Below are 24,731 nucleotides of genomic sequence, written 5' to 3' on the forward strand. Positions count from 1 at the left end.
CGCAGAGGCGCCCAGCCAGCCAGTTCCTTCAGCTTCGTCCCTGACGCTTGGCTGGTTCGTGCTCGTGCGCTTGAAGGAGTGTTAATGGAGCCCCGCTTGTTTTTTGTAACATCACGTTTTGAATGCTTGTATTGCATCAGACACCATTCTGCTCTGTGGAAGTACTTCGCACGTTCCTCAGCCGCTATTAGTCAAGTGTATAGAAATCACGTGTACACATGCATATGTGAATCAGCTCCGAGACATAGTATAGCGGAGGAGTCGTCGCTGTCATGGCTGCAATGTTTCATTTCTACTGCTCCCTGAGTCATAGGGCTACTGGACCTTTAATACCGTGGTAGGGAGTCTTTTTGGCCCTCCAGGTGTTGTGTTGGCCCTGCTGTTTGGCGATAATGGGAGTTGGAATCTCAACGTCCAAAGGGCCACAGGTTTCCCAGGCCTGCTTTGACAGCAGCTTAACAAGCAGAAATCTAGCAGATGTAGGGTTCCTCTATAGTTCCCAAGGGAGAGCTGTGCCTGTTTAATTTCCGCCTGTCAGCCAACTGAAGAAAGACACGGAGCCCTGCTTTGTAGTGATTAGATGTGACAACCCTAAACACAGCAATATAACTTGTCTGTGTGCATTTATACATTTCATTTTTTAGTTTGCCTCAGGAGATATGGCTGGATGTCTGAAATGCATAAAATATCAAAGTAGCATACAGTAAAGCTTTACTCATTTAAAAATTAATCACTTGAAAAAGCAAGTGAAGTAGAAAGTTCTGTAAATACATGCATACATTGGCCTCAGTCATACACTGGGACTAAATCTTGGCACTCAATGAACTTTTTTTCTGAGTAGACACACACACAAGACTGCACTGTAAAAGGGAAAAGTTTCCCACTGCATTTCACCACTTTACATTTAAGTGCAGTCACTATATTGGTGGCTTATTACTAATTAGCTGTGCTCACTGAGCCAAAAATGTTTGCTTTATGCATTGAAATGCACACCTCAGGGGGAGAGAGATAATGGGGTACCTTACACCTAGATAGTTGGATAAGAAAAACATTTGCAATTGCATGTTTTACTGCATGAAATTTATCTGGTCCACGGGAGGCTGTAGCAGAAAATTAAACATTATTTTGGCCATATTTTACAGAAGTGACTACAGTAACTGTAGCCAACGTGGGTGCCTCTGCAGACAACGTATTCACTACTTCAGTAGCAAATGCAGCATCTATTTCAGGACATGTTCTGGTAAGGTCAGGGTTGATTCATTCTCCAATATTTATTCCTTCATATTTAATATTTTGTGTGTGATAAGTAACATCAAAGCTGTGTGCGTATGTCGCTATGATAATTCATCAATTCAACTGCACAGATGTAGCTTTTACCCAGGGCTTGTGGGATAAATACATTATTGTGTACTCTTCCTTTTAATTCCATTATGGGCAATCTTACACATTACACAGAGGAAAACCCAGGTTTGCCAACAAGTTTAGATTCAACATAAATCAGTGAGTAGCCAATCACTTGAAAATGTATAAAGCTGCCTTGATGTAGCCATTGACTCTACAATGCTCCCTTTTATATCACTTGTACAAAACTCAATAATGTAATATTGTTTAAGTGGTTCATGATTTGCACAGGCAGTATCTAGAGTCTAGACTGTAAGATCCTTGGGAGGGAGACCTCTCTCAATGTTGCATGCCTTATGTTCTGCTTGTAGTTATGGCCCAGGAAAACTCTGGGAACTGTGTCTATGCAACTGCACAATAAATGCTGAGGAAGGGAGGTATGGATTTCTCCTCTCCCCTGTAAATATGCAAATCCACCTTAGATATTTCCATACTAACTTAGAAATCTATAGACAAAATAATATAAAAGAATAACAATCATTTCAGGTTGTATCAGCTAAAGCTCTTTCTTCTGCAGTCTGGAAGGACAGCTCTTCAAATTGGAGACAGCTTAAACACTGAGAAAGCCACTCTGATTGTGGTCCACACAGACGGCAGCATCGTAGAGACTGCAGGCTTAAAGGGTTCATCAGCATCTCTAACATCAGGTATTATGCGGCCTTGCAAAGTTTTTTAAAGTGTCACTCCTCAAGTTTAGTTTCATGCCTTGCAATGATAAGGTTATCATGACAGTTAACTCATAATGTTTGGCTTTTCACCTCTTGGATGTTTTGTTGGTGTATTTTCTGACTGTTCACTTTTATATTGGAAATGACAGATGAAAGTACTTTGAGTTAGTTCAAGTAGCTAAGGGAAGTTTCTAAACTGAGAGATGGAAGGCAAAGAGGATTTTGCAACAGGATGACAAATGTTTATTGAATTTTGGCGAAATAAGTATAATGACTTGGACCTACACTTCCTATGAGTGGATTTCCACTCATCCGATTCTCCCTTTGGGTAAAAGGGCAAGATGGGTGATTTCTACAGATTCCTCCTTGCTCCTGCAACCATCTCTACACTTGGAAATCTTCTTTGTAGGTTGGGAAAATTTCTGGAATGTTGGGGCTGGAGGGGGTATTGGTTAAAATCACCTGCCCCTTCTACCTCTGTTGAACTGGAATCCTTTCCAGGAACAGAAGGTTCCTTCATGATCTATTGGAAGACATAGAATAATAGAATTGTAGAGTTGGGAGGGGGCCACAAGGATCATCTAGTCCAACCCCTACAATGCAGGAATCTTCTGCCCAAAGTGGGGGGTCGAACCCATGGCCTTGAGATTAAGAGTCTCATGCTCTGCCGACTGAGCTACCCCACATGTCTTGTTCAACTTAATATTAATATAAATGTGCATCAGTGTGTGTGTTTACTTTTTTATTACAATGATTACAACTATAGCAATGTGAATAAATTTCGTATCATGCATAGAATATCCATCACAACTGTTTCCTTTGTCTAGTGTTGATTCCAATAAAGTGCAAAAGGATTCTTCCATCCTTTAATTGTTTGTATTGTATTATTTTATTCACTACTATTAAATCCAAAATTATCTTCTTCAAAAACTTGCCCATTTCTTAGCCAGATATCTTCCAAATCTTAACCAGCCATCTTTTCCATTTTCCATGCTTCTGCAATCATTATACAAACTAAATCTACATGAATCACCAAGATTTGTCTGTGCATGTGTTCTTCAATCTCTGTGTGCTTTTATCTATAAACATTTATGCTTACAACTGTTAATTTACACACTGTATTTTGTTGTTCTTTTCTGCTGTATATGTATTAATACAAAACAATGAATAACAATAAGTAAAATGAAAGGTTACTCAGAAGTTATCGTTGCGAGTACTATGTTTACGGAAACCACAGCTCAGTTGGAGTTCTGTATAATGTGTTACAATCAGGCTTTTAGTCCAAGTAAATGGGATTATATTGGCTTTGATCCAATTATTCAGGTCTAGCATGTTTTTGGTAAATGACGGTTTCAATAAATATTGGAAGCAGTAGGCTTTTGCAGGCTTGGAGAAGGACTTGTGCTTGCATACTGTGAGTAAAAGTATAATTTTGAACATTGAAGAAAAAGTATTGACATAACTGATAAGTTCTGTCTCTTTGTTTCTGTATTTAAATCCTTTTTTCTTTTGAAAACCCAGCAGGGCTATCTAAACAACTGCAGGTTGCCTTGAGTAATGACATGAAAGGAAACAATTTAGCTTCAATATCCCATTTGTAGTTCAAAGCTGTTCTTGGCCTGCTGTCTTATTGTTCTCCAGGTGGTGGTGCAATAGCTACTTGGAACACCCAAATGATTTTACTGTGCCCTGCCTTTTTTAAAACAAAAACTTATGTTTCATCTGATGCAGTGTTACGAAATCAGTAAATCAGGGCCAGTTCATATGCTATGACAACAATGCGATTGGCACTGCTGCATGGTTGCATACCATGTTGCGCTAGTAATGGCTGAACTGGGAGAACCATGTGGAAGAAACATATTGTGTGTCTCCTCTCCATGCTGCTGTGGTTGAATGGAAAGCAACAATGACCTTTGCCCCTTTCCACATTATTTCTGTATTTCAAAAAGATATGCTGTTTGATATACAGAAATATTTGATTTAATATTTGTTTCCTCTTCTTTTGTTAAAGGAACTAGTTCCCAACTAGAGTGGGGGCGGCAGGAGCTGCTCCAGTTGGACTGTCTCCTCTACACCACAGAGTCCTCTTTACATTTTATATCATTTATTTGTTCTGGTACTGGAAAAATTGTAAACTGCTCTGGGTGCCTTTGCAGAAAAGCAGTATATTTTGTTCTATTGGTCAGAAGTCACTTTGAGAATCCAGGATATTCTAGTGGCATTTGCCTTCCTCTGGGAAAGGCAGAAGTTAGAACCTGAGTGTGCTGTGTGTGACTTCGTTTTCTTTCCATTAATCCAAAGGGCCTCAGTCTCCTACTCCTTTAACATCTGGGCAAGAAAAAGCAGGAACAAAATACAACTGGGATCCTTCAGTGTATGACAATGAGTTGCCTGTGCGGTGCAGAAATATCAGTGGGATCCTGTACAAAAACCGACTTGGCTCGGGTAAGGTGTCTCTTCCTCTCTTTCTGATCTGAGGGTGATTATAAATCTTCTGTGCTCCTTCTTGAAGCATGAGAGTCAACAGTGAGCAATGTGGCTCAGCCTCAAGTTCCTGTGGTTGTGGCAGGCCAGAATCTTGTTTTGTGATGAACGGGGACTCAGCCCTTCCCTCTTTGATAAAATCTGTTTTCAATGTCCTCTATCAGTACAAAGTACAGTCGTACCTTGGTTCTCGAACGTAAGCCATTTTGACTTCCGAAAACGTTTGAACACCAAGGCGTAGCTTCCGATTGGCTGCAGGAGCTTCCTGCACTCAGTCGGAAGCCATGGAAGCCGTGTCCGATGTTTGGCTTCCAAAAAACGTTTGCAAACCAGAACACTCACTTCCATGTTTGCGGTGTTCGGGAGCCAAAATGTACAAGTACCAAAGCATTCAAAAACCAAGGTACGGCTGTACAGGGACACTGCATGAGGAGAATTTCCAGACTCCCCTCTTCTCCCCTGCTCATGAAGTTAGGCCAAGTGCCCTCTCTAGGCCCTTGCAAGATCTACAAATAGCAGAGAAAGGCTGTTTCCAAGCTCAGCTGGGCCATCTCTGCACAAAGCAATTCTTAAGCAGGAGCTAAGTTTGTTGTTTTGCCCTCTTCAAGGTGGTCGAGGACGTTGCATTAAACAAGGGGACACTTGGTACAGCCCCACTGAATTTGAAGCTATGGCTGGAAGAGCCAGCAGCAAGGACTGGAAGAGAAGCATCCGCTATGCAGGAAGGCCGCTTCAGTGTCTTATTCATGTACGGTGGACTCTCTTTCATTCTTTGTTTTATTTATTTCCTACAAAAGTCAGAAGGTCATTCCTCCCTCCCCCTCATCCAGGCGCAGAGAAACTGGGCACAGTGGAAATCCCAATTCTAGTCTCAGAAGAGTTACAACTTGACTCCTGAAAGACCACCTGCACATTTACAGACCTGTAAGATCACTTAGATCAATGGTTCCCAATTAGGGGTCCGGGGACCCCTGGGGGTCCACGGAATGCACCCAGGGGTTCTGCGACACCAGCCCTTGCCTCTCCCCCATTTTTTTTGGTCATTTTTGCATGGTAATATCACACATTTTATGGTATGTTATAGTGCTATGATTTTTCAATATATTGGCCAAAATCAGTTTTGTAATCACACTGCGATAATGATTTTGACCTAGCAATATGCAGCAATATATTGTTCCTTGCACAAGGGAGAGCAGGGAAGCCAGTTTAAAGGCACCACCAATATCACACGGTGATCACCTGAAACATGTTTACATTTCTACTCTGTTAACTATACATTGGAATCTGCTCTGGATCAATATTGAGTAGTATTCCATGACACCCCCTAGCTACGCTAGTGCATCGACTTATCAGAATTTTCAAAAGTAGGGGGTCCATGGTTTGGCTTTTAAAAAATAGGGGGTCCTCAGTAATTAACTAATTGAGAACCACTGACTTAGATCATCTGGGGAAATTCTGCTCATGCCACCACACCCTGCAGAATATCATAGGGTGGTGATCTTTTGTTTTAATGATATGCACTGCTTAGAGATTTTTGAAATATTAAGCCGCTTTTAAAAATAGAAAAAGAAAATGTTAATTCACAAGTAAGCCCCACTAAATGCAGTGGGACTTGCTGCTTGTTGTGTGGCATTAGTACTGTAGTAGTAGTAATACAGTAGTAGTAGTAGTAGTAATAATAATAATTTATACCCTGGCCAGCTGGCTGGGTTTCCCCAGCCACTCTGCGCGGCTTCCCACAAAAGATTAAAAATACACTAAAACATCATTCATTAAAATTAGTTAATTTCCTGGGCGGGTGGCTGGGAGGAACTCCAGACTAGGTCTTCTAGGAGTAACTTCAAGAAGGTGCTGGGAACCCTGAACTTGATCTTTTGCTTTGTACAGTAGAGCATAGGATGGGTCTCCAGGCATATTTTCCCCTGATACTGTTCTTTACTTTCCCCAATTTAGGATGGGATATTAAATCCTCATGCTGCCTCATGCACTTGTGCTGCCTGTTGTGATGACATGAGTCTGGTGAGTGTGCAGCTGCTGTTGTAGAAACTGGCGGGACTCTCTAATGGTACACTGTAGTGCCATAAGTTTAGGTTATGAGCATCTCAAGAAAGGAATAACTGTAAACTTGATGGATCGAGGTGTGCTTCGCTTAGGGAAAGGCAGAAAGGAAAGGTGGTCTTTTCACATGATAGCTCTTCACTGAGACTTTGTTACAGTTGCAGTATCTGACTTTCTGATGGAAGAAATATTATTGAGGATAATTTATCTTTCAACTTACTTATTTAAAAATACACATTCTATTTATACATATATAAGCGCTAGTGTTTTCTAATAAATTAATCTGTCAAGTGGCCTTCATTAAGAGTAAATTAAACTACTGCAATTATAATCTGTAAGAAACCTGTTCAAATGCACACTTTAGTAAGAACATTTTTACTATGTTTTCTAAAGATCACTTGAGATGAGATGAGTGTAGAGGCAGCAACAGAAAAAGGCCTGCTCTCTGAGTCTTGTGTGATTGCACACCGTGATAACTGTAGAGTCCTCTCCCTAGGACTGTCCAGAGCAGGGGTGGTGAGCCTATGGGCCAGATCAGGCCTGCCAGGCTATTTCTCATGGCCTACTAGCCTCCAGATCAAATTTTACAATGTCACGGTGGAAATCCATTGTGGCGGTGAAATCAGTCATCTTGTTTCCCTTTGTGCTACTGTCGCTAATAGCTTGGAGTGCTCTGGAAATGGGAAGGAAAGCTCTCATGTGCTCCAAGGTTTCCTAGGAATGGCTCAGGAATTTTTTTGAAAAGATTGGGATCTCTTTTCTGCTTCAGGAGCACTCTGACCTGCTAATGATGATGGTGCAAAAGGAATAGAGATGCCTTGCTCAGCAGTGATTTCACCATTGGTAGGAGGGAGGGAGGGAGGTGGCAGTGGTCTCGGACAGGACTGGGGTCTGCTCCTTAAAACATGTCTTCTTTCCTCAAGAAAATCACCCCGTCTTAGATCCAGCGGAAAGGTGGACTTTCTGGCTAAGGACAGTGGCGTAGCATGGAGGGTGCAGGGGGGGCCGGCCGCACCGGGCGCAACATCTGGGGGTTAGGGTTAGGGGGCGCAAATCCACGGGTTAGGGGGCACAAATTACTTGCCTTGCCCCGGGTGCTGACAAGCCACGCTACGCCACTGGCTAAGGAAATGTTCCTTTTTTCAAACAAACAAACAAACAAACCCTACTTTCCACATTGTAAAGTAAATTTGGCACGGAGGTCAAACACCACCACCCACAAGCATCTCTTTCCTCACTCTGGTAGCGCAAATACAATACTGTAATGCTAAATTAAATAATTAGAGGTGGGATGCAACATCTCACTATGACAAGCGTTACATCTGTGCAAACATTTCAGCTTGTCAAACAGAATGACCCCCATCTCCTCCCACCATGTGCTGTTCTGGGGATTCTCCCAACCCTTCCAGGACCAATTTCAGAGGTGCAAGGGGGAAACCTCATTGCACAAGCAGAAGTCCTTGTTTGGGACTTCCACTGACATTGGGTGAATCCCACCCTGAATAAAAACCATATGCTGCCCTTGCATGATACCCCAAATCAGTTGCTTGAGACACAGAGCAAGACAATTTGACAGAAACAGCCATGGCCGTGGCAAAGAAGCTCTGAGCACTGGTGTTTTCTGCTTGTTACCAGAGTGGTCCTGTGAGACTCTTTGTGCCCTATAAAAGACGGAAAAAAGAAAACGAATTGCCCACAACTCCAGTGAAGAAGGATTCCCCAAAAAACATCACTCTGCTTCCTGGAACTGCTGCTACTACTTGTAAGTCATTCTTGGAATACACAGCTTTATCAAATGAATCACAGTCATTCATATACGTATGTATATACATCCTTTGCATGTTGTAATGTTAAAACAACTTTATAAATGTTATCCATATGAAATGTCCATCCTCCTTTCTGCTTTCTCACTTTTATTCAGAAAAGCTAGCAATGCTGAGGGTTTTTCCTTCAGCAACCAGCAGATGGTCATGGTATTCGTTGCAATGGCAAACACATCAAGGAAGTACTAGCATAATATATTATCTAAAATTTGACTATTTAGATTAAGTTTTTATATTAGTTTCTCCAGCTGGTAGGCCAAATCTGAGGTTTCCCTTTCAGTGACTCTGTCTCTTTGATCAGTGCAATTGGGAGGCCTTTATCCTACTTCTTCTGGATTGCCTCTTCTGTCAGTGGTGTCAGAGGAGGGCTGTGTCTGTTTTTTTCTGAAATGTAATGGAAATTTGACTATGAGTTAGTGCAAGAGTGGCTGAGCTGTGCTCTCCAAATGTTGCTGTATTCCCAGCTCCCATCAGCTCCATCCAGCGTAGCCAGTAATCGAGGATGTTTAGAGTTGTCTACAGATATCTGGAGGGCCACAGTCACCCCTGAGTTAGTGGGCTGGTTTCTGCAACTTGGAAGCAGAAATGAAGAGACCTCTAGCTGATTGGTACTAGCATTTCACTAATATCTGGAAACGTTTTTACACTTTTTTTAGTCACTGTGACTCCTTCAGGACAGATCACTACCTCCGGCACTCTGACCTTTGACCGTACATCAAGCGTTGAGGCCACAGCTATTATATCAGAAAGCCCATCCCAAGGTGATGTTTTTACTGGTACGTCTGGTAAGTAAAATAAGTAATTCACACATGTATGCACATGTGATTGGGATACTTGTGTGGAATTATAGATGCCTAAGGCTAACATTTCAGATTTAGGGATCCAGCAAGCTGCTTCAGCCATTGTGATAAGCCACAGTTTATCCTGCGCAACTCAAACAATCCAAAGTATAGTTTGTTGTGTCATTTGAACCTGCACCATGGTTTCTTTCAAACAAACTGCAAGCGATAAGCTCAGAAATAAACTAAGGGTTGCTCTTGGTTAATTTGTGCTATACTGTTTGCTATTTGTGGCTTGTTTGTTTCAAAGAAACCATGGCATGGGTTTGAATGACATGAAACTCTATGCTGTGGCTTTTTTGAGCCACATGGGGGGACCCACACAGCAGGAGTAGAGGTATGTTCATGAGTAAACCATAGTTTAAGACGAACTGGTTTAGACAAGTCTGGCCAATGTCTAAGAAAATTGGAAGACAGCAACTCAAATGACTTTACACTGCAATCCTATGGATGTCTACTTAAAATAAATCCTAAACTGAATTTAGTGAGACTTAATCTCATGTAAATGTGTATAGGATTACAGTTGAACAGTGGAATCCTAGGGGAGTATATTCAGAAGTAAGCCCTATTGATTTCAATGGGATTTACTTCCAGGAAATTGTGATTATGATTGCAGCCTTTAGCAATATCGTAATAAACCAATTGCCCAATTCACACAGGACTCTTTTTTCCTACATGCAAGCAGTCCTGGCCTGTACGTAGCCACATACAAGCCTGAGACTGCATGTTGTTGTGAAATTGGGTATACAAATACAGAGAGCAGATAACAGCAATTTTAATGAGTTGAAATATTTCTCCATATGAATGGGTATTGGCTTGAGACCACTGACCTTTATTGAAAAGGTTCTATGCTGTAAGGGTAAGTAAACTTAATAAAAAATACTCCACATGAAATGTCAATATCTCAGAAGTGGTTGAAAAATGGATTTAGATTTTATAATTTTTAAAAAACATTTGGGAATGTGTAAGCATTTCTTATCAAATTTTAGACTGACAGGTCAGTTAAAGGGATAAAATTCTGGCCGTTTGCACAAGGATGCCTGCAAATCCTTAATAAGTCATTTTGGATAAGCATTACTACTATTTTTTTAAAGGAAAAACAGCAGATGCTAGAATTTTGGTATTTATTTAGAATAAGGAACTTACGTAACTGAATTTTTGATTTTCCACATTCTGAATTCCAGTTTTAATCCTCCGTACTGAAGCTGAAACTTTATGCTAAACTATTAAATACATATTTTCAGTCTTGTTTGTCTTACAAGAGAAACAATTCAGTTTGTTACTGGTTGATTGGTGTTATGAGGGACCCAGCTATTTAAATAACACACTTTGCAAAGAAAAATCTGTGGATTCTAATCTAAGTCTTCGCAATGCTCTTTAACAAAGAGTGATATGAGCTCTTCAGTTCACATTGTTTCCAGAATAATTCCAGCTGCTGCTCATTCCTTTTCGTACTGTAATCTTGCATCTTGGGTACTAATTTCAAAAGTGTAAAATCAAAACCAAATGATGAATTCTTTTCATGAGTCCTGATTTTCCTTCTCCCTCCCCCCGCCCCCAGTAGTACAAGACACAAACGTTCAGCAGCCTTGCCGCGTCAGACATCCAGAGCCTCACTACCCAAGTTATCAGGACAATTGTCAAATCTCCGCATTCCCAGAAGCAGCACTGCCAACCTCTCATCCCAAAATTGGTAAGTTTCATCCCAAAGAGCTAAGTGAGAGATCAGGCATTGCAATGGAATTCCCCTTCCCCCTGTGGTTCCCCAGTCTGCGTTAGGGCTGGGCGATAACTGCTTTCCAACATCGTAATATACTGCCAGCTAAACATCACGGTATGGCAAGTATATCACGATTTTGGAAAGGAATTGGGAAGGAACAAGGGAGTTGCCAGCCACCATGCACAGCTTCTGCCTCATCTAGAGTGCTGTCTCCTCCATCGCGCAGCGCCGTCCGTGTCAAGGCAGCAGTGGATGAGGCAGGTGTGTAAATGCTCCACCACATGCCTGCCACACCCGATGCCTTGGCATGGGCTGGGTGGGGTGGGCCAACAGGCTGCCTTTCCCAAATGAGACAAGCAGTCCGCTTGCACCTCCCCCCTGCCAAGGCAGTGGCAGCAGCTAAGGCAACACCCGCCGCTGCCTTGAAATGGGCGGGGGGCGCAGGAGGAGGGATGTGGGGCTTGTTTGTGCTCCTTAGCCTGGGGTGGGGCAAGAAGCTCCCTGCTCCCCAGCTGAGCAGCCTCAATCCTTCTTCTTACACGTGAGCAGGAGAAGGATCGGGGCTCCCTCAAATGGGGAGCGGGAGCACTTTAATGGAGCCTGACCCTGCTGTTGGATCGTGCGAGCCGGTGGCTAGTTGGGGGCTCCATAAAACTGCTTGGCTGAGGCAAGGGCAGTGGTGCGCTCCTCAGCCAAGCAATTTAAAAAAGCGAGGGAGGAACAAGCTATATCAGCGCCTCACCGATGCAGCTTGTTTCCCCCTCTGTGCTGATATGGGGACAGACCGTGATGGCGGTTTCACTCAACAGTATATCGCTGGTGAAACCGCCGCTGTTCCTGAGTCCCTCTGCCTCCAGCACCTGGCTGCAGCGTGTTTCTCCTTTGGGCACTGGTAGCAGAGGGACTCAGGAGGCAGCTGTTTCACCCATTATATACCACTGAGGGAAGCCATCATTGCGGTCTCCCCCTTAGATGGGTCCTGATATATTGCCCAAGCCTAGTCTGCTTCAGGGAGCCCCCCCAAGTACCAGGTTTTGTGGGGACTGCATTGGGAAGGGAGGAAAATTCTTGTCTGCGCAACTGGAAACTAATTGTGTAAGTGAGACATCTTAACAGCATTTTACCTTAGATGCATATGTCAATATCAGCTTTCTTCCATAAGGGACTAGTTTGATTTTGATGCGTTTTCATCAAGTTCGCTTTTGGAAGTCATAAATAACACAGCTTTCGGAGTGCTCAGTATGTTTCATAGTGCTTGCTAGCTAACCTCTCCACAGATTGGAGGGGTGGATAGGGAATCAGGAGAAGGGTGGGGGTGCGCGAATGCAGTTTCAGATACAAATGCAGCAGCACTGTGGCCCAATACTTATAGCAGGGCATGTGCTGAGTGTTTTGTTGTATACTAGCCAGGAGATAGATGTTTTGGAGGCTAGAGGCCCTGTGACCAGGCTTTTATTGGGTTCAGATTGCTAACCAGCTCAAATATGGGTAAGCTCCTAGCATTTCCAGCCACACTGGCTAATGGCCAAGGAGTTGTAGTCCAACAACATCTAGAGGGCTATAGGTTTCTCCCACTGCTTTGATTTCTGTCTGAATAGGGGATCTCTTAATTTGGCCATCCCAGGGGATTTATGAAACCTATCAGTTTCTGGAATACATTGGGGGCTGTTCCAGTGGTACCATTCTGTTGATTCTCTGGAGGAAACCTCATTATTGATTTAACTGCATGTGGACTCTCTCCCACAAGTCTGGTGCCATGGTTTGTAGATGAACTGCAGGCTGAGTAGCAATTTTGGTGTCAGCTGAAGCACATGGCAAAAACACTGAGTCTGACTGAACATGTCATAGAGCCCATGTATAGGCCTATAAGGTGGTGGTGGTGATAGCAAAGGGGTTATACTTTCTCAGCACCATGGTATTAGCAGAATCACATCCAGTCAAGTTCTTTAGGGTTATTCACTGAGTAAAGAGAGAACAAAAACCTCTGGTGGTGGCTATGATATTGCATGGTATGGATCTTAATAAGATTTTATTTCCCTCGTGACCTCTTAAACCTTCCTTTTTCATTCACTTCTGAGCACACTGTTGCGCATTGGCTATTGTAAAGAGCAAGTGCATTAGAAAAAAAGCCCATTAACTGGGCATGACTACAGAAGTATAAACACTTATGGAAAGATCAGGCAATCAAATGTCAAGCTTTGTTCCTCACTGTAGAAAGCACAGTAGCTGAAAGCCGTTGCTTCTGCAAATATATGGAAGACAGGGATGTTTTACTGTATCAAATTAACTACAATCCTATTGATACAGTTGAGCAAACATCTGTTTCATTTACTAACTTAATAAAAGCTTTGGGGTTTACATTTTGATTCTCTAATGCATGGCTTTAACTTTGAAACTTGCACTCATTGCAGTATGGTTAAAGTCTAATACATGCTAAATAATTACTACGCAAGTTTGTATTTAAAACGTAGTTAGCATTTTTAAATGATTTGGGGGAACTGGAAGCATACTTGGTGTATAGACATTACTTCTTGCAGAGTTTTCTAGATGAAAACTGGAATTTTAAAATTGTTTTGATCCAATCTGTACACTTGTGTAATTATGGCTTTAAGGCTATACTCCTAACAACAGTTGCCTAGGAGTAGGATTGAACTCAGAGAGACTTGCTTTTGAGTAGACATAGATAGGATTACATGCAAATATTTGTGTCTATATTGTGACACACCTAAACACACCTAACAGTGGGGCTTACTTCTGAGCAAACAAGCAAGAGTCTGACATTTTCAGGGGGACCCTTTGCCAACTGCTCCTTTTGCGGCATAAGTATTGTGGGCAGCTGGCATCACAAAGCAGGCAGCTTTGTTTCTTCTGTGGGGGCTTGTGTAGGGGCCCCATGCAAATACTGTTGAAAACAGTTGTGACTTGTGTAACCACAGTGAGCTGATTAGTTTCAGCTTACACACACACACACACACACACACACACACGTGTCTTTCCTTGCAGACCAAGTGCTTCATTGCTTATGTTTCTGTACCCATCACCACCCAACCTTTTTCAATGATGCAGCAGTGGAGAACAGCTTGACTTAACCTCCCTACTCCTGGTCCCTCAACAAAGCTGTTCTAAAGCTTATTTGGTATTCAGCCTGTGTCCTTGCACTTGCCAGAGGCTCAGAGCTGGTAACATGATTAGTGCATGATCAATGTCCCATTAAAAGATGCCATTAAGGCTACAGTCCTGTGAACACTTTTCTGGTTAAGGCCCATTGAACATGGTGGAACTTTTGCCTGAGTGAACATGGGCAGGACTGTATTGTAAAAGAAGTCCCTGCTGTCCTTCTGGGTTGCAAGATGAAGTAGCTGTGTGTTGCTTCTGGGAAGACGCACAAAGCTCTGACTTTTGCTGGATCTCTGCAGAAAGTGACTTCCAAAGCTTGGAAGGAACTACTGAGTATGCAGTAACACTTATAGTTTTGAAATCTGTGCTTCTGGAACTCCCTCCAGGAACTGAGGTTTGCTAGCGGTATGAAATTTTGATTAGCCCAGGTTGTAGGTAATTCTGAACCTCTTAAGGGGCAGAGAATGGGGCGCAGGTGGCGCTGTGGGTAAAACCTCAGTGCCTAGGACTTGCCGATCGTATGGTCGGCGGTTCAAATCCCCGCGGCGGGGTGAGCTCCCATCTTTCGGTCCCAGCTCCTGCCCACCTAGCAGTTCGAAAGCACCCCTAAGTGCAAGTAGATAAATAGGTACCGCTTTATAGCGGGAAGGTAAACAGTGTTTCCGTGTGCTGCGCTGGTGCTGGCTCGCCAGACCAGCTTCGTCACGCTGGCCACGTGACCCGGAAGTGTCTTCGGACAGCTCTGGCTCCCGGCCTCTTAAGTGAGATGAGCGCACAACCCTAGAGTTGGACACGACTGGCCCGTACGGGCAGGGGTACCTTTACCTAAAGGGGCAGAGAGGTGAACCAAAGCAGTTACAGACTAAATTTGCTACTATACAGTAAGCTTCCAATTGAACTCAAACCCAAGTATCTTAATGGATTTCTTTTGATTTTCAGTATTGACCTCACTTCCTGCCCTGGCTGTGCCACCTGCCACCCCCACCAAAACCATATCGGCTTCCGTGGTGAATGGTCTTGAAGTGACAGAGCAGCGGAGTTGGCTGTACCTTGAGGAGACGGTCAACTCCCTTCTCAGCACAGCTCAGCAGTTGAAGACTCTGATCGAGCAAGCTAAGCAGGCCAGCTCTTCCTACAGAGAAGCTGCTGTCACACAAGCAAAAATTCAAGCTGATGTGGAGAGGAAAGAGGTAACTATGCTTGTGGAATGACAACACAATACTAGCTCTAAATCAGTCTGCAGCCGACTTGCTCAGGTGGCAAGTTGATAGCCTTCACAGTTTCTTTTATGCAATAGTGGAAGGCTGCCTATCATGGAACTTCTTAAGTTTAGATTGTACTCTTCAATTTTATGCAGAAAGTATCTGTACTTTGAATGACTGGAGTTTGATTTTAATGAAAATTGTAACACTGTCTTTAGCAATAATAAAACAACAACCACACCGTTTTTACATCAAGATCCACGGGTGTTTGCTATTTGCCAGAACAAATCTAAGCTGTGGTCCACTTTCACAGATTCCAGCTGTAGGCAGAATAAATAATCATTGCAATTATTTTGCACGACTATACCGTTTACTGCATATAGACATTCACAGAAAATGACATTTTTATTTTTTTACAAGGTTGGGGTGAGTGGAGCAGGGGGAGGATGAGATGAAAATGGCCAGCACAGGGGAAAGAAGTGATGTAATAGGAATAGGTTTAGGAACTATAAGGACACTAAAGCCCCAGCCACTACCTAGTCCTAACCTTGGTCTTTTGTCCAGACGATTTGCGTGCTCTTCTATGCAACCATGGTGGCTAAAACTTCATAGAGCCAGTGAGATGCAGTGGACAGAGTGTTTGAATTGCAGTCCTGGCTTTGGAGCAGATAGCAGCCATAAAAGCCTCCTATGGGGGTGGGATATAAGACTCATGTCACCCTCTTTTTGTTCCAACTGCATTGGCACCTATTCATTTCCAAGCACAATTCCAAGTGATGGTTTTTGACCTATAAAGTCCTAAACAAGTTGGGACTAGGTTTCCTGAAGAATCACTTTCCTCCATATAATCCTGAGCTGAGACCTTGCTGTTTCTTCAGCTATCTGTAAGGTAACAGCATGCACAAGGCCATTTCTATGGTCTATCTGTCCCTTTCCACCCCACCTCTGGAACTCCCACCTCCCGGATATCTGAATGGCTCCTTCGCTGATTGTGTTAGAAGGACATTTTAACACTTTAAACATGTATTAAAACGCTTTTGAGCCCTCTAGGATTTTACTGTTTCTTGTTTTTTTATTTCACGGCATGCCACTCTGAACTCCTATGGAATGGCATAAAAAAAATTATTAATACATTAATAAACAAAGGTCACTCAATGGCCTTGGGCGGGGATGTCAAAGGATTGCTGACCAAAAATCCCCCAGGAACCTCAGAGGTCAGACATGATGGTAGTTATTAGACCAGGAGTGCATTACCTTTTAGGGGCCAGTGGTCTCATTGTCTTGTGGTCAACTACCAGGGGCAAAGGGCTGTATGTCAAAGTGGGTGTGGCCATTAAAAAAACCAACCCAAATCTAATGTAATTAAATTGATTGATTGAATAAAATGATAAAATTTGGGGAAGTCTTGGGTAATCACAAAAACATTTTGGCATCACAGAATCGCAGTAGGGGACCATAGGAGTGATCAGTAATTTAAAAAAATAAATAAATTGGTGGGCATTTGGTTGTGTGCACAAAACAATTGTTGGTATCACTGGGATGGGAGCATTCAGTCAGTAAAAAGATTTTTTTCAAAATTATTACAGTGGTACCTCGGGTTACAGATGCTTCAGGTTACAGACTCCACTAACCCAGAAATAGTACCTCAGGTTAAGAACTTTGCTTCAGGATGAGAACAGAAATCCCGTGGTGGTGGTGGGGCGCGGCAGCAGCGGGAGGCCCCATTCGCTAAAGTGGTACTTCAGGTTAAGAACAGTTTCCGGTTAAGAACAGACCTCCAGAATGAATTAAGTTCTTAACCCAAGGTACCACTGTAGTATTATTATTATTATTATTATTATTATTATTATTATTATTTATTGGACAAATTTGGGGGTGGGCTTTGAAGGTCTACAAAAACCCCTCCTGGTATCACAGCAGGGGACATATAGGAGTAGTCAGAAAAATGCGAGGGGGGGGGGAGAGTGGAATCTACCCTACCAACCCGACACAGAGGGCATTTGGGTTGTAGTTCAAAGACTGGTCAGCCCATGCCTTTTTTCTCCCTTGATAGTTGCATTGTCAGCTGATGCCTTGCACGTATCTCTGGTCACCGTGCCTCACATTCCACCAAACACAGGGCTTTACATTTGCTTCACAGTGGCTGCTTCAGCTAGCCCTACACATGCAGCAGAATAAAAGGACAGGCTCCTGGTAACGTGGGTTGCACCACTTGAGGCTGCAGGCACAGGGCCTGCTGTTTTGGAATGCTCCTTTACATTAAAAACTTCCTGAAAATGGATAACTAGCATGACAGGCAATGGGACTGGACTTGAACATTTCTCCTGCGCATTGGTGGGGAACAGAGGGAAGTAATCAGCAGTGGCAGGCACACACATATTCCTATTATACTTATAGATCCAGCTGAAGTGTGCAGAAGGCAAGTGATGTGTGAACCATACAATGGCTTCTTTCCAGGATAGTCATTGGCTTAAACATCTTGGTTAGAAGAAGACAGCAACTCATGACCCGGAATTTACGAGTCATATATGAAGGAGATAATATGGCCATGTAGATTAAGTTGTTAATGAGTGGAAATGAAACAAGTTGGTTTCATAAATGCAGGCATTTAATTGGTGGCAGAGAGAAAAGCTGCTCTTTCCTGTGCCACGGAAGTCATTTTCTCCTGTTTCGATACTTGGAGAATTCATACCGTCAAATGAACTTTTCTGTTTCATTTTATCTGAGACTCAAAAAAGAATCCCACCCTTTCCTGTACACATAAAAATATACGGCTGTCATTGCACAGCCCCCATTAGAGGATTTGCAGTGCCACATCACAACCCTGGACTTGCAGCAAGTCATGGTGGGATAGGGGAACAAAGGAGAAGGCAAGTTGCACAACACCAGTGTCTGTGGCATGGGAGTGAGGAGGTAGAGACACCAAGAGGAAAATTGTGGCTTTAAACAACAGAACAGAGTTTACATTCATAAGGCCAGGAGTTCCTGCCACCCCCTCCCCATCGCTCTGGATCCTCCTGTACCCCCTGGAAATCTGCTCCTGAGAGTTGGGTGGTCCTTCGGAATGTGTGTGTTGGGTTGCAGGTGAGGGGAAAGGCCGCAGATATAGAGGAGAGCTGGGGGAAATCATCCACCCATCCCAACTGCATGAAATATATATCAAGAAATATAAGGCAATGTGCTTTATTACGGTGGTGTGATGCAGGTGGCACTGTGGTCTAAACCACTGAGCCTCTTGGGCTTGCCTATCAGAAGGTCGGCGGTTTGAATCCCTGTGACGGGGTGAGCTCCCATTGCTCTGTCCTGGCTCCTACCAACCTAGCAGTTTGAAAGCATGCTAATGCAAGTAGATAAATAGGTACCACTGTGGCAGGAAGGTAAATGGTGTTTCCATGCACTCTGGTTTCTGTTAGGGTATTCTGCTGCACCAGAAGTGGTTTAGTCATGCTGGCCACATGACCCGGAAAGCTGTCTGTGGACCAATGCCGGCTCCCTCGGCCTGAAAGCGAGATGAGTGCCACAGCCCATAGTCGCCATTGATAGACTTAACCGTCCAGGGGTCCTTTACTTACTTTTTTTTTTACTATTACTGTGGTGTTGCATTACATGAGGACTGTTAGAGCAATAGTTTCCTCACCAGTCATTCATGAAAAATATTGCTGCTACCCAGGCTGCTATCTGTTAAGTTATATACCAGCTTGAGCCTGAGGACATGGTGCGTGACTGTTGTAATTACCTTCCAGAGTTATGTGTTTTAATAAAACGCAGTCAGAAACCGCTGTCCCGAAATATGAGAAAAAAGGTAGTTAGGCGACTATTCAATCTGACATTTCTTTTAAACATTCCTCTATAGTATTTGAATTTTTCTAAAATAATTGAACATTTCATACATCTAGGTTTTCTGAAGGGGTAAATAATGTTTATAATGTTGAGTGGAAATATCTTGATCATATTTTATTTCTGCCTCAGAGGTAAAAGCATTTCAGGGAGGAGGTGGCACACATTTCTCATCCTGCTCCAGCTTGATGTCGGCTTCTGCTGCAGGATGAGAAACGGTCTTCTCTTGTCCCTCTTATCATAATCGGAGCTTTGCCTTGGTGGCAGCAAGAGATAGATGTGCTGGCTTGCATAGCTGGGCGACAACCATATTTGGCCCAACACACTGTGGGTTTGGGGGTACACTGGAAGAAACAGCCACATCTTGCAGGGGGTGGAAGGTTGACCCTCCAGCCCAGCATCCAACATTCCTTGGATAAAATGGCATTTCTGTACAACAAATAGAAGCCTAATGTTAACTGGTTTCACCATTATGGATAAAGGATGCCTGGGAACTGTGCATCTAGAAACTTCTGTGTCCTCCTGCATCCTAACAGTGACCTAAAGATTGGGTTAAAAATGTGTCAAGGGATCCTCTATCTTCAAGAGCCCCATAGCCCAGGAAAGCTTTTTCCGTCAGGGCTGCAAAAATGCTTCTGGCAAAAATTTCCCTTCAGTTCAAGCATACAGGAAGCTTTACAGAGTCTGGACTCAGGAAAAAAAAATGGCACAATTAAGGCTATATATCTGTACCCCCTTAAATTGGTTAGGTCTCATTTAACTCTGAGTATTTATGCACAGGGTTGCACTGTTAGTCTGGAAGGGAGGTCTCATGAGAGAGACATGCCAGCTCTAGCACAGATTAGTCTGCACAGCACAGTTTGTGCGGATTAAAATGCCAAGCATGATTACCGGTATATGTGGCTGTAGAGAGGTAATTATAAGGCGGCAACACGATGACCACAGCTTTTACTGTATATATATTGGTATTTTATTTTATTTCTACCCCCACATTTTAAGGCAAGCATGTGCAAACCAGCTGAAGATGAAAACGTTAAGAGCCATGCAACAATAGAATGGATAGCATATAATAACACAGCAGAGATAACGTTATATATAGCCACTAATAAAATCCAATAAAGAAACTCGGGATACACAAAACGTTTTAGGGTCTGTTTAAAACCCAGTTCAGCTCTTTGGCAGATATGCATTAAAATGCATACATGTCACATATTTCATTAGAGTTAACAGAAAGAAGTTCTAATTGAGATTCGGTTTTGTTTCACGGACACCCCTCCCCACAATCCTGAGAACAAGATACTAAGGTTAAAAGATATACACAGTTTGCTATGTAAGTGTTCAGGCATCCAAAGTTGAGGTCCCCTTGACCTAATGCCTCTCATGGGCTTCTCTTGCACCAAACCTTCCCCCCATTTCTTCACTGCAACTCAAGGATCAAAGCATTTCCTTCATATGTACTGTGTTACCATTCTTAGAAAATAGCCTTACAAAAACTGGTGGGAAAACCCATTCCTTGCTAAGCAAAGCACAACTTTTACAGATTTATTTGTTCTGACTAGCAAGCTTTTTCTGAAGCATAGAGACCTATATCAGGCCTTTAACCATTTTATTTATTTATTTTAAATGTATATAACGCTGTATCATAAAAATCTATCGCAGTGGTTTATAAAAACATAAAACTGGACAGTAAAAATTATTAAAAAGTTGGAAATGAATAAAAAGCAAAATAATAATAAATTAAAAACAAACATCAGTAGACCATTGTTAGGGTTGTGCATATCATTGCCTGCATAGGCCTGATGGAATAGGGAAGTTTTTAGCAGGCTTTTAAAAGTCTGCACAGAAGACACTATGAACATATAAGGCAATGATATGTATATATAAGCCAAATTATTAATACCAAATTTGGTGTTGCTTGGGAATTCTTGGGAATTCTAAGTTTCAGTCTGCCATCTTGATTCAAAATGGCATCCAATTGTCTCCCAATATGGACAAAGCTGCTCCTTGATCTCAGGAACCATCATGCAAAATGGGGTTGCGGTATCTTAAGAGGTGCCCAAATGGAAAGTGAGCAAAATATATAGTAGAGGCAGACACTACAATTTAGGAACAGTTATAACAATCAAATGAGTCATGACTGTCAAACCTGTGCTGGTAATTGGCTTTACTTCCTAGGCAAAAAACCAAAACCAAATCAATTTTTTTTCTTGACAGCGCTTACTACACTTTAATGGCATTGGAATACTTGGGAGTGTTAATACTGGTATCTATGTTACACAGTATTTGAAGGCTGAAAGCTGCTTCTCTTGGCTTACAGAGCAAGTATATCATAAAAAGTGTGAGATTTCCATCTTTTCCTCTCTGCCTAATGTGATTCTATGCCATGGTCATTTTATGTTCCTGTAAATTCACAACACTCCAGACCTTTAAATGCCGTGATGTCAGGTCATAAAGATGATCTGAAATTAAGCCGTTAATCTGCTTAAGTATTAGGTCCTACTCTTGGATAAATCTACTTTGCTTTAGATTGTTTTTGAACTGTTCCTCAGGAGATTTAACACCCTAGGCTGGTGTTGAATCTAATTTTGGCTAGTATCTCGAGTCTTGATACATTTAACTTAATTTATTTATCACTGCCTAACAGAGTTCTTGTGCTTAGGTTAAGGCTCTCTGGAGCTTGCCTGCATTGTGAATTTATTGTGTGTTTCCATGCTGAATGAAGGGTATATAAATAAAGGGTTTGGTGTGAAGGAATATTGAGTTAAGACCACGGAGGAAAGTGTTATAGTTCAAAAAATGTCCATGTGAAATTTTGCAATGCATTTTTGCCCTACCTTACGGCAAACCCAAACTTGTTCACCATAGCAAGTCCCTCTAATGAGCCAACCCCCTCCCAAAGTTTAAGCCTTCCTGTGGGATAACTAAGCCAAAATAAAGATGGATCGCCCCAATGGCAGTAGCACTCCTTCTCATTATAAGCCTGTAGCAACATGAAGCTTGTCAAAGGGAAGCAGGTAGAGCAAAGAAAGAGTTCAGGAGACCTCAAAGCCTACTGCCGCCAATCAATCAAATGTCTGGGGCGGGCAGGGGAGGAAGAGGACACCATATATACAGATTGCCTGGATATAAAGACATTCCTCCAAGATTAGCAAAGCTACAGACATATCCATTTCCTTTTGTCTAACTGAAGGTGGGTTGGTGGGGAAGGAGATTTTGTGGAGTAATGAAGAACTGGAATTTATGCAATACTTGGATTTTCACACCTAAACTTCCTTTACCAGTTTAACTGCACAGTTTTAAAGCAGGGGAAGGGAACATGGAGGCAGTTTGTCCCCCTTATCCAATGCTCTGCCGGGCTGTCGTTGGCAGATGGGAAGTGAGAGCAGTGGAACACTCTCACGCTCCTCCATTCTTTTCTTCTTGATTTTTTTAAATTAATACATTGTGTCCCAACTACTGGAAACAACGGGAGAGAAGTAAAAATGCTTTCCCCCAATGCTAGACTACTATTGGGATCCTTGTGGTTGCCTTCCTGCATCTTAAGGTTTTGAAGAGGTTCCAGACAAGGCAAGCTCAGGGGGAGGGTTTTATCCCTGGCCCTTTCAACCAAGGGGTCACATGTAGGAAGGTGAAAGATCCTGGAGAGATAGATTCCAGAATTGCTGCTGGCCACCGTTGTTGGTAGTGATCTACATAGAGCCTGGTACCAAGGCAATGCCTTGTAGCATCTTAACAACTTTCAGCCAATGAATCAAAGCTGGACCAACAAGTAGAAAGCTAACAGTCAATTTCTGTCTTCTGTGTCATGAAGTTGCTTCCCATGCTTGGCTCTTTAATGCTCTTTTCTTGTTCTTTTTATTTTATTTTGTTTATGCCTTTGTGCAACTTATATATACACATCATACAGTATTCACCATTATCTCTTATCCTCAGACTTCCCAGTCCATGGGATTCTAGGTAGTCCTCTGTCAGCTGCATAATCTATTATTCCACCCCTTTTCATCTCAAATCTTCCTTTATTTAATGTTATCTGCTGTTCGTATGTTTATTCCTACTTTTAAGTTAAATTACACCCTCCAAGATACTCTTCAAAGCAACAAAAAAAGGCAGGGATATAGCAACCAATATAAAAGAAAATAAACCACAAGCTAAAGATAGATTACAGGGCCCTGATACTGGAAGAAGAGCACCAACAAAATTAATATAGTAAAAACTGAGCTTCAAACCTAAAGGTGGAGCTTTTAAACTACTGTCTTGGGTGTCTCCTACCCCTTCAAAGAGCAATATAGACCAGAGAACGGTGAATCTAAGTACTTAAACCAAACTAAATATATTAGAATGGCAGAAAGAAAAGTGGGAGCACCTGGACTCCCTAGAAAGCTCTCACTGACGGGAGAAGAAGATAAAGATAAATCTTGAAATTCAAATTAATATTAATACTCTTTTTCTTGTTCTGAAGTTTATCAAATTGTGAGTGCTTTTGTGAGTGCAGCATTCTGTCAGCAGCTTGTTTGGTCACCCTTGTGATTCCTTTCTCGCACACACACAAACCTAGGTACCTGCATCTTTCCCCCTGTGGGGCAAAAAGCAGCTTTTAATCAGGTGATATTAAACAGCAGGTTCTCTCCTGCTGCTGACCAATGCCTTGGCTCCAACCAGTGTCAGGTCCCTGCAGCTTCTATTCACTTTGCAAAGATTGCGCAGGAGATCTTCATCACAGCCCTTCTGCATCATATCGAGTTCCCTTCTCACAGGAGTGTTGTTGTTGAACAGAAAATTATATAGCAGCAGAACACTTTAATGGAATCATTTAACTATGCTTTAAAGAGCAGCCTGAGATGTCTGTAAAGCTGAAGTTTGCAATGTCTTTTTCCTTTTAGCAGTATCAGGGCCAGTTATTTCAACAAGCTGAAGATGTAGATGGAAAAACAGAAATCATCATTAAGGTAAGCACAAGGCACTGCTATCAAACAGCAGTTCAGGAACATTCTGTTCTGGTACAATGTTGTCATTGTCTGTCAATGTTATGCGTTTCCAGTTTTGGTTTGCTCCCCGCCCCCCAATCCCCTGGTGGTACAGTGACAAAGTCTACCCCATGACTGTTAGGGTGCTGTCATCTACTTACTTGTGGTGGCCTTGGGGACATTCTGTTATTCTGGCTCCAGTATCATGATGCTCTGCTGCCAAGACCACTGGCATGGTCAGATAACACAAGCACAACTGGGAATTCCCTGGGACGAGCTGTGAAATGGCTGGTGCTCTTTGCCTCCTGTGACAGGCTTTGGGTCCCCCTGCACACATGTGTGCTCAAAGTGTGCAGCCTCTTTCAAATAGTGCCCTCTGAAATTTGGGTGCAGTGTAGATAGCAGCACCTCCTGGCGTGATGTAGCACTTGATGAGTATTGCGTTTTTGCTTCTGCAGTTGCATGGAGGCTAAAAGAGTGCATATGTGTCCTGTTTCCGACTCATAAGGAGGGTGAGGAGATTTCACCCCTCCCATATCCAAGAATCTGCTGATGTTCTCTGCTGATTCTCAAGAGAGGAGGGGGCGGTTTCTGCTCTCTACTTATTCCACTCCAGCC

General features: G+C 42.6%; 1 protein-coding gene across 8 annotated transcripts in view; it reads left to right on the plus strand.

Annotated features, from left to right (window-relative positions):
- Window positions 1-24,731, plus strand: part of DEAF1 (DEAF1 transcription factor) — a 32,013-nt gene that overhangs the window by 636 nt on the left and 6,646 nt on the right. For 2 of the 8 annotated variants that reach the window (XR_014170607.1, XM_081919491.1), the window contains exons 2-12: window positions 1,143-1,240; window positions 1,919-2,048; window positions 4,371-4,514; window positions 5,162-5,301; window positions 6,507-6,572; window positions 8,247-8,373; window positions 9,091-9,219; window positions 10,835-10,966; window positions 15,050-15,300; window positions 21,364-21,487; window positions 24,030-24,095. Coding sequence is in view for 7 of the 8 variants with exons in the window: in XM_081919491.1 (XP_081775617.1) it covers window positions 1,143-1,240; window positions 1,919-2,048; window positions 4,371-4,514; window positions 5,162-5,301; window positions 6,507-6,572; window positions 8,247-8,373; window positions 9,091-9,219; window positions 10,835-10,966; window positions 15,050-15,300; window positions 21,364-21,487; window positions 24,030-24,061 (1,373 nt within the window). In the remaining variant the exon portion in view is untranslated. Of the gene's footprint in view, window positions 1-1,142; window positions 1,241-1,918; window positions 2,049-4,370; window positions 4,515-5,161; window positions 5,302-6,506; window positions 6,573-8,246; window positions 8,374-9,090; window positions 9,220-10,834; window positions 10,967-15,049; window positions 15,301-15,876; window positions 16,369-21,363; window positions 21,488-24,029; window positions 24,096-24,731 lie in introns of those variants that run through there. The other 6 variants (XM_081919486.1, XM_081919490.1, XM_081919487.1 and 3 more) reach the window with 5 other exon arrangements.

The sequence above is a fragment of the Podarcis melisellensis genome (assembly GCF_964234715.1).
Source record: "Podarcis melisellensis genome assembly, chromosome: 1".
Lineage (NCBI taxonomy): Eukaryota > Metazoa > Chordata > Lepidosauria > Squamata > Lacertidae > Podarcis > Podarcis melisellensis.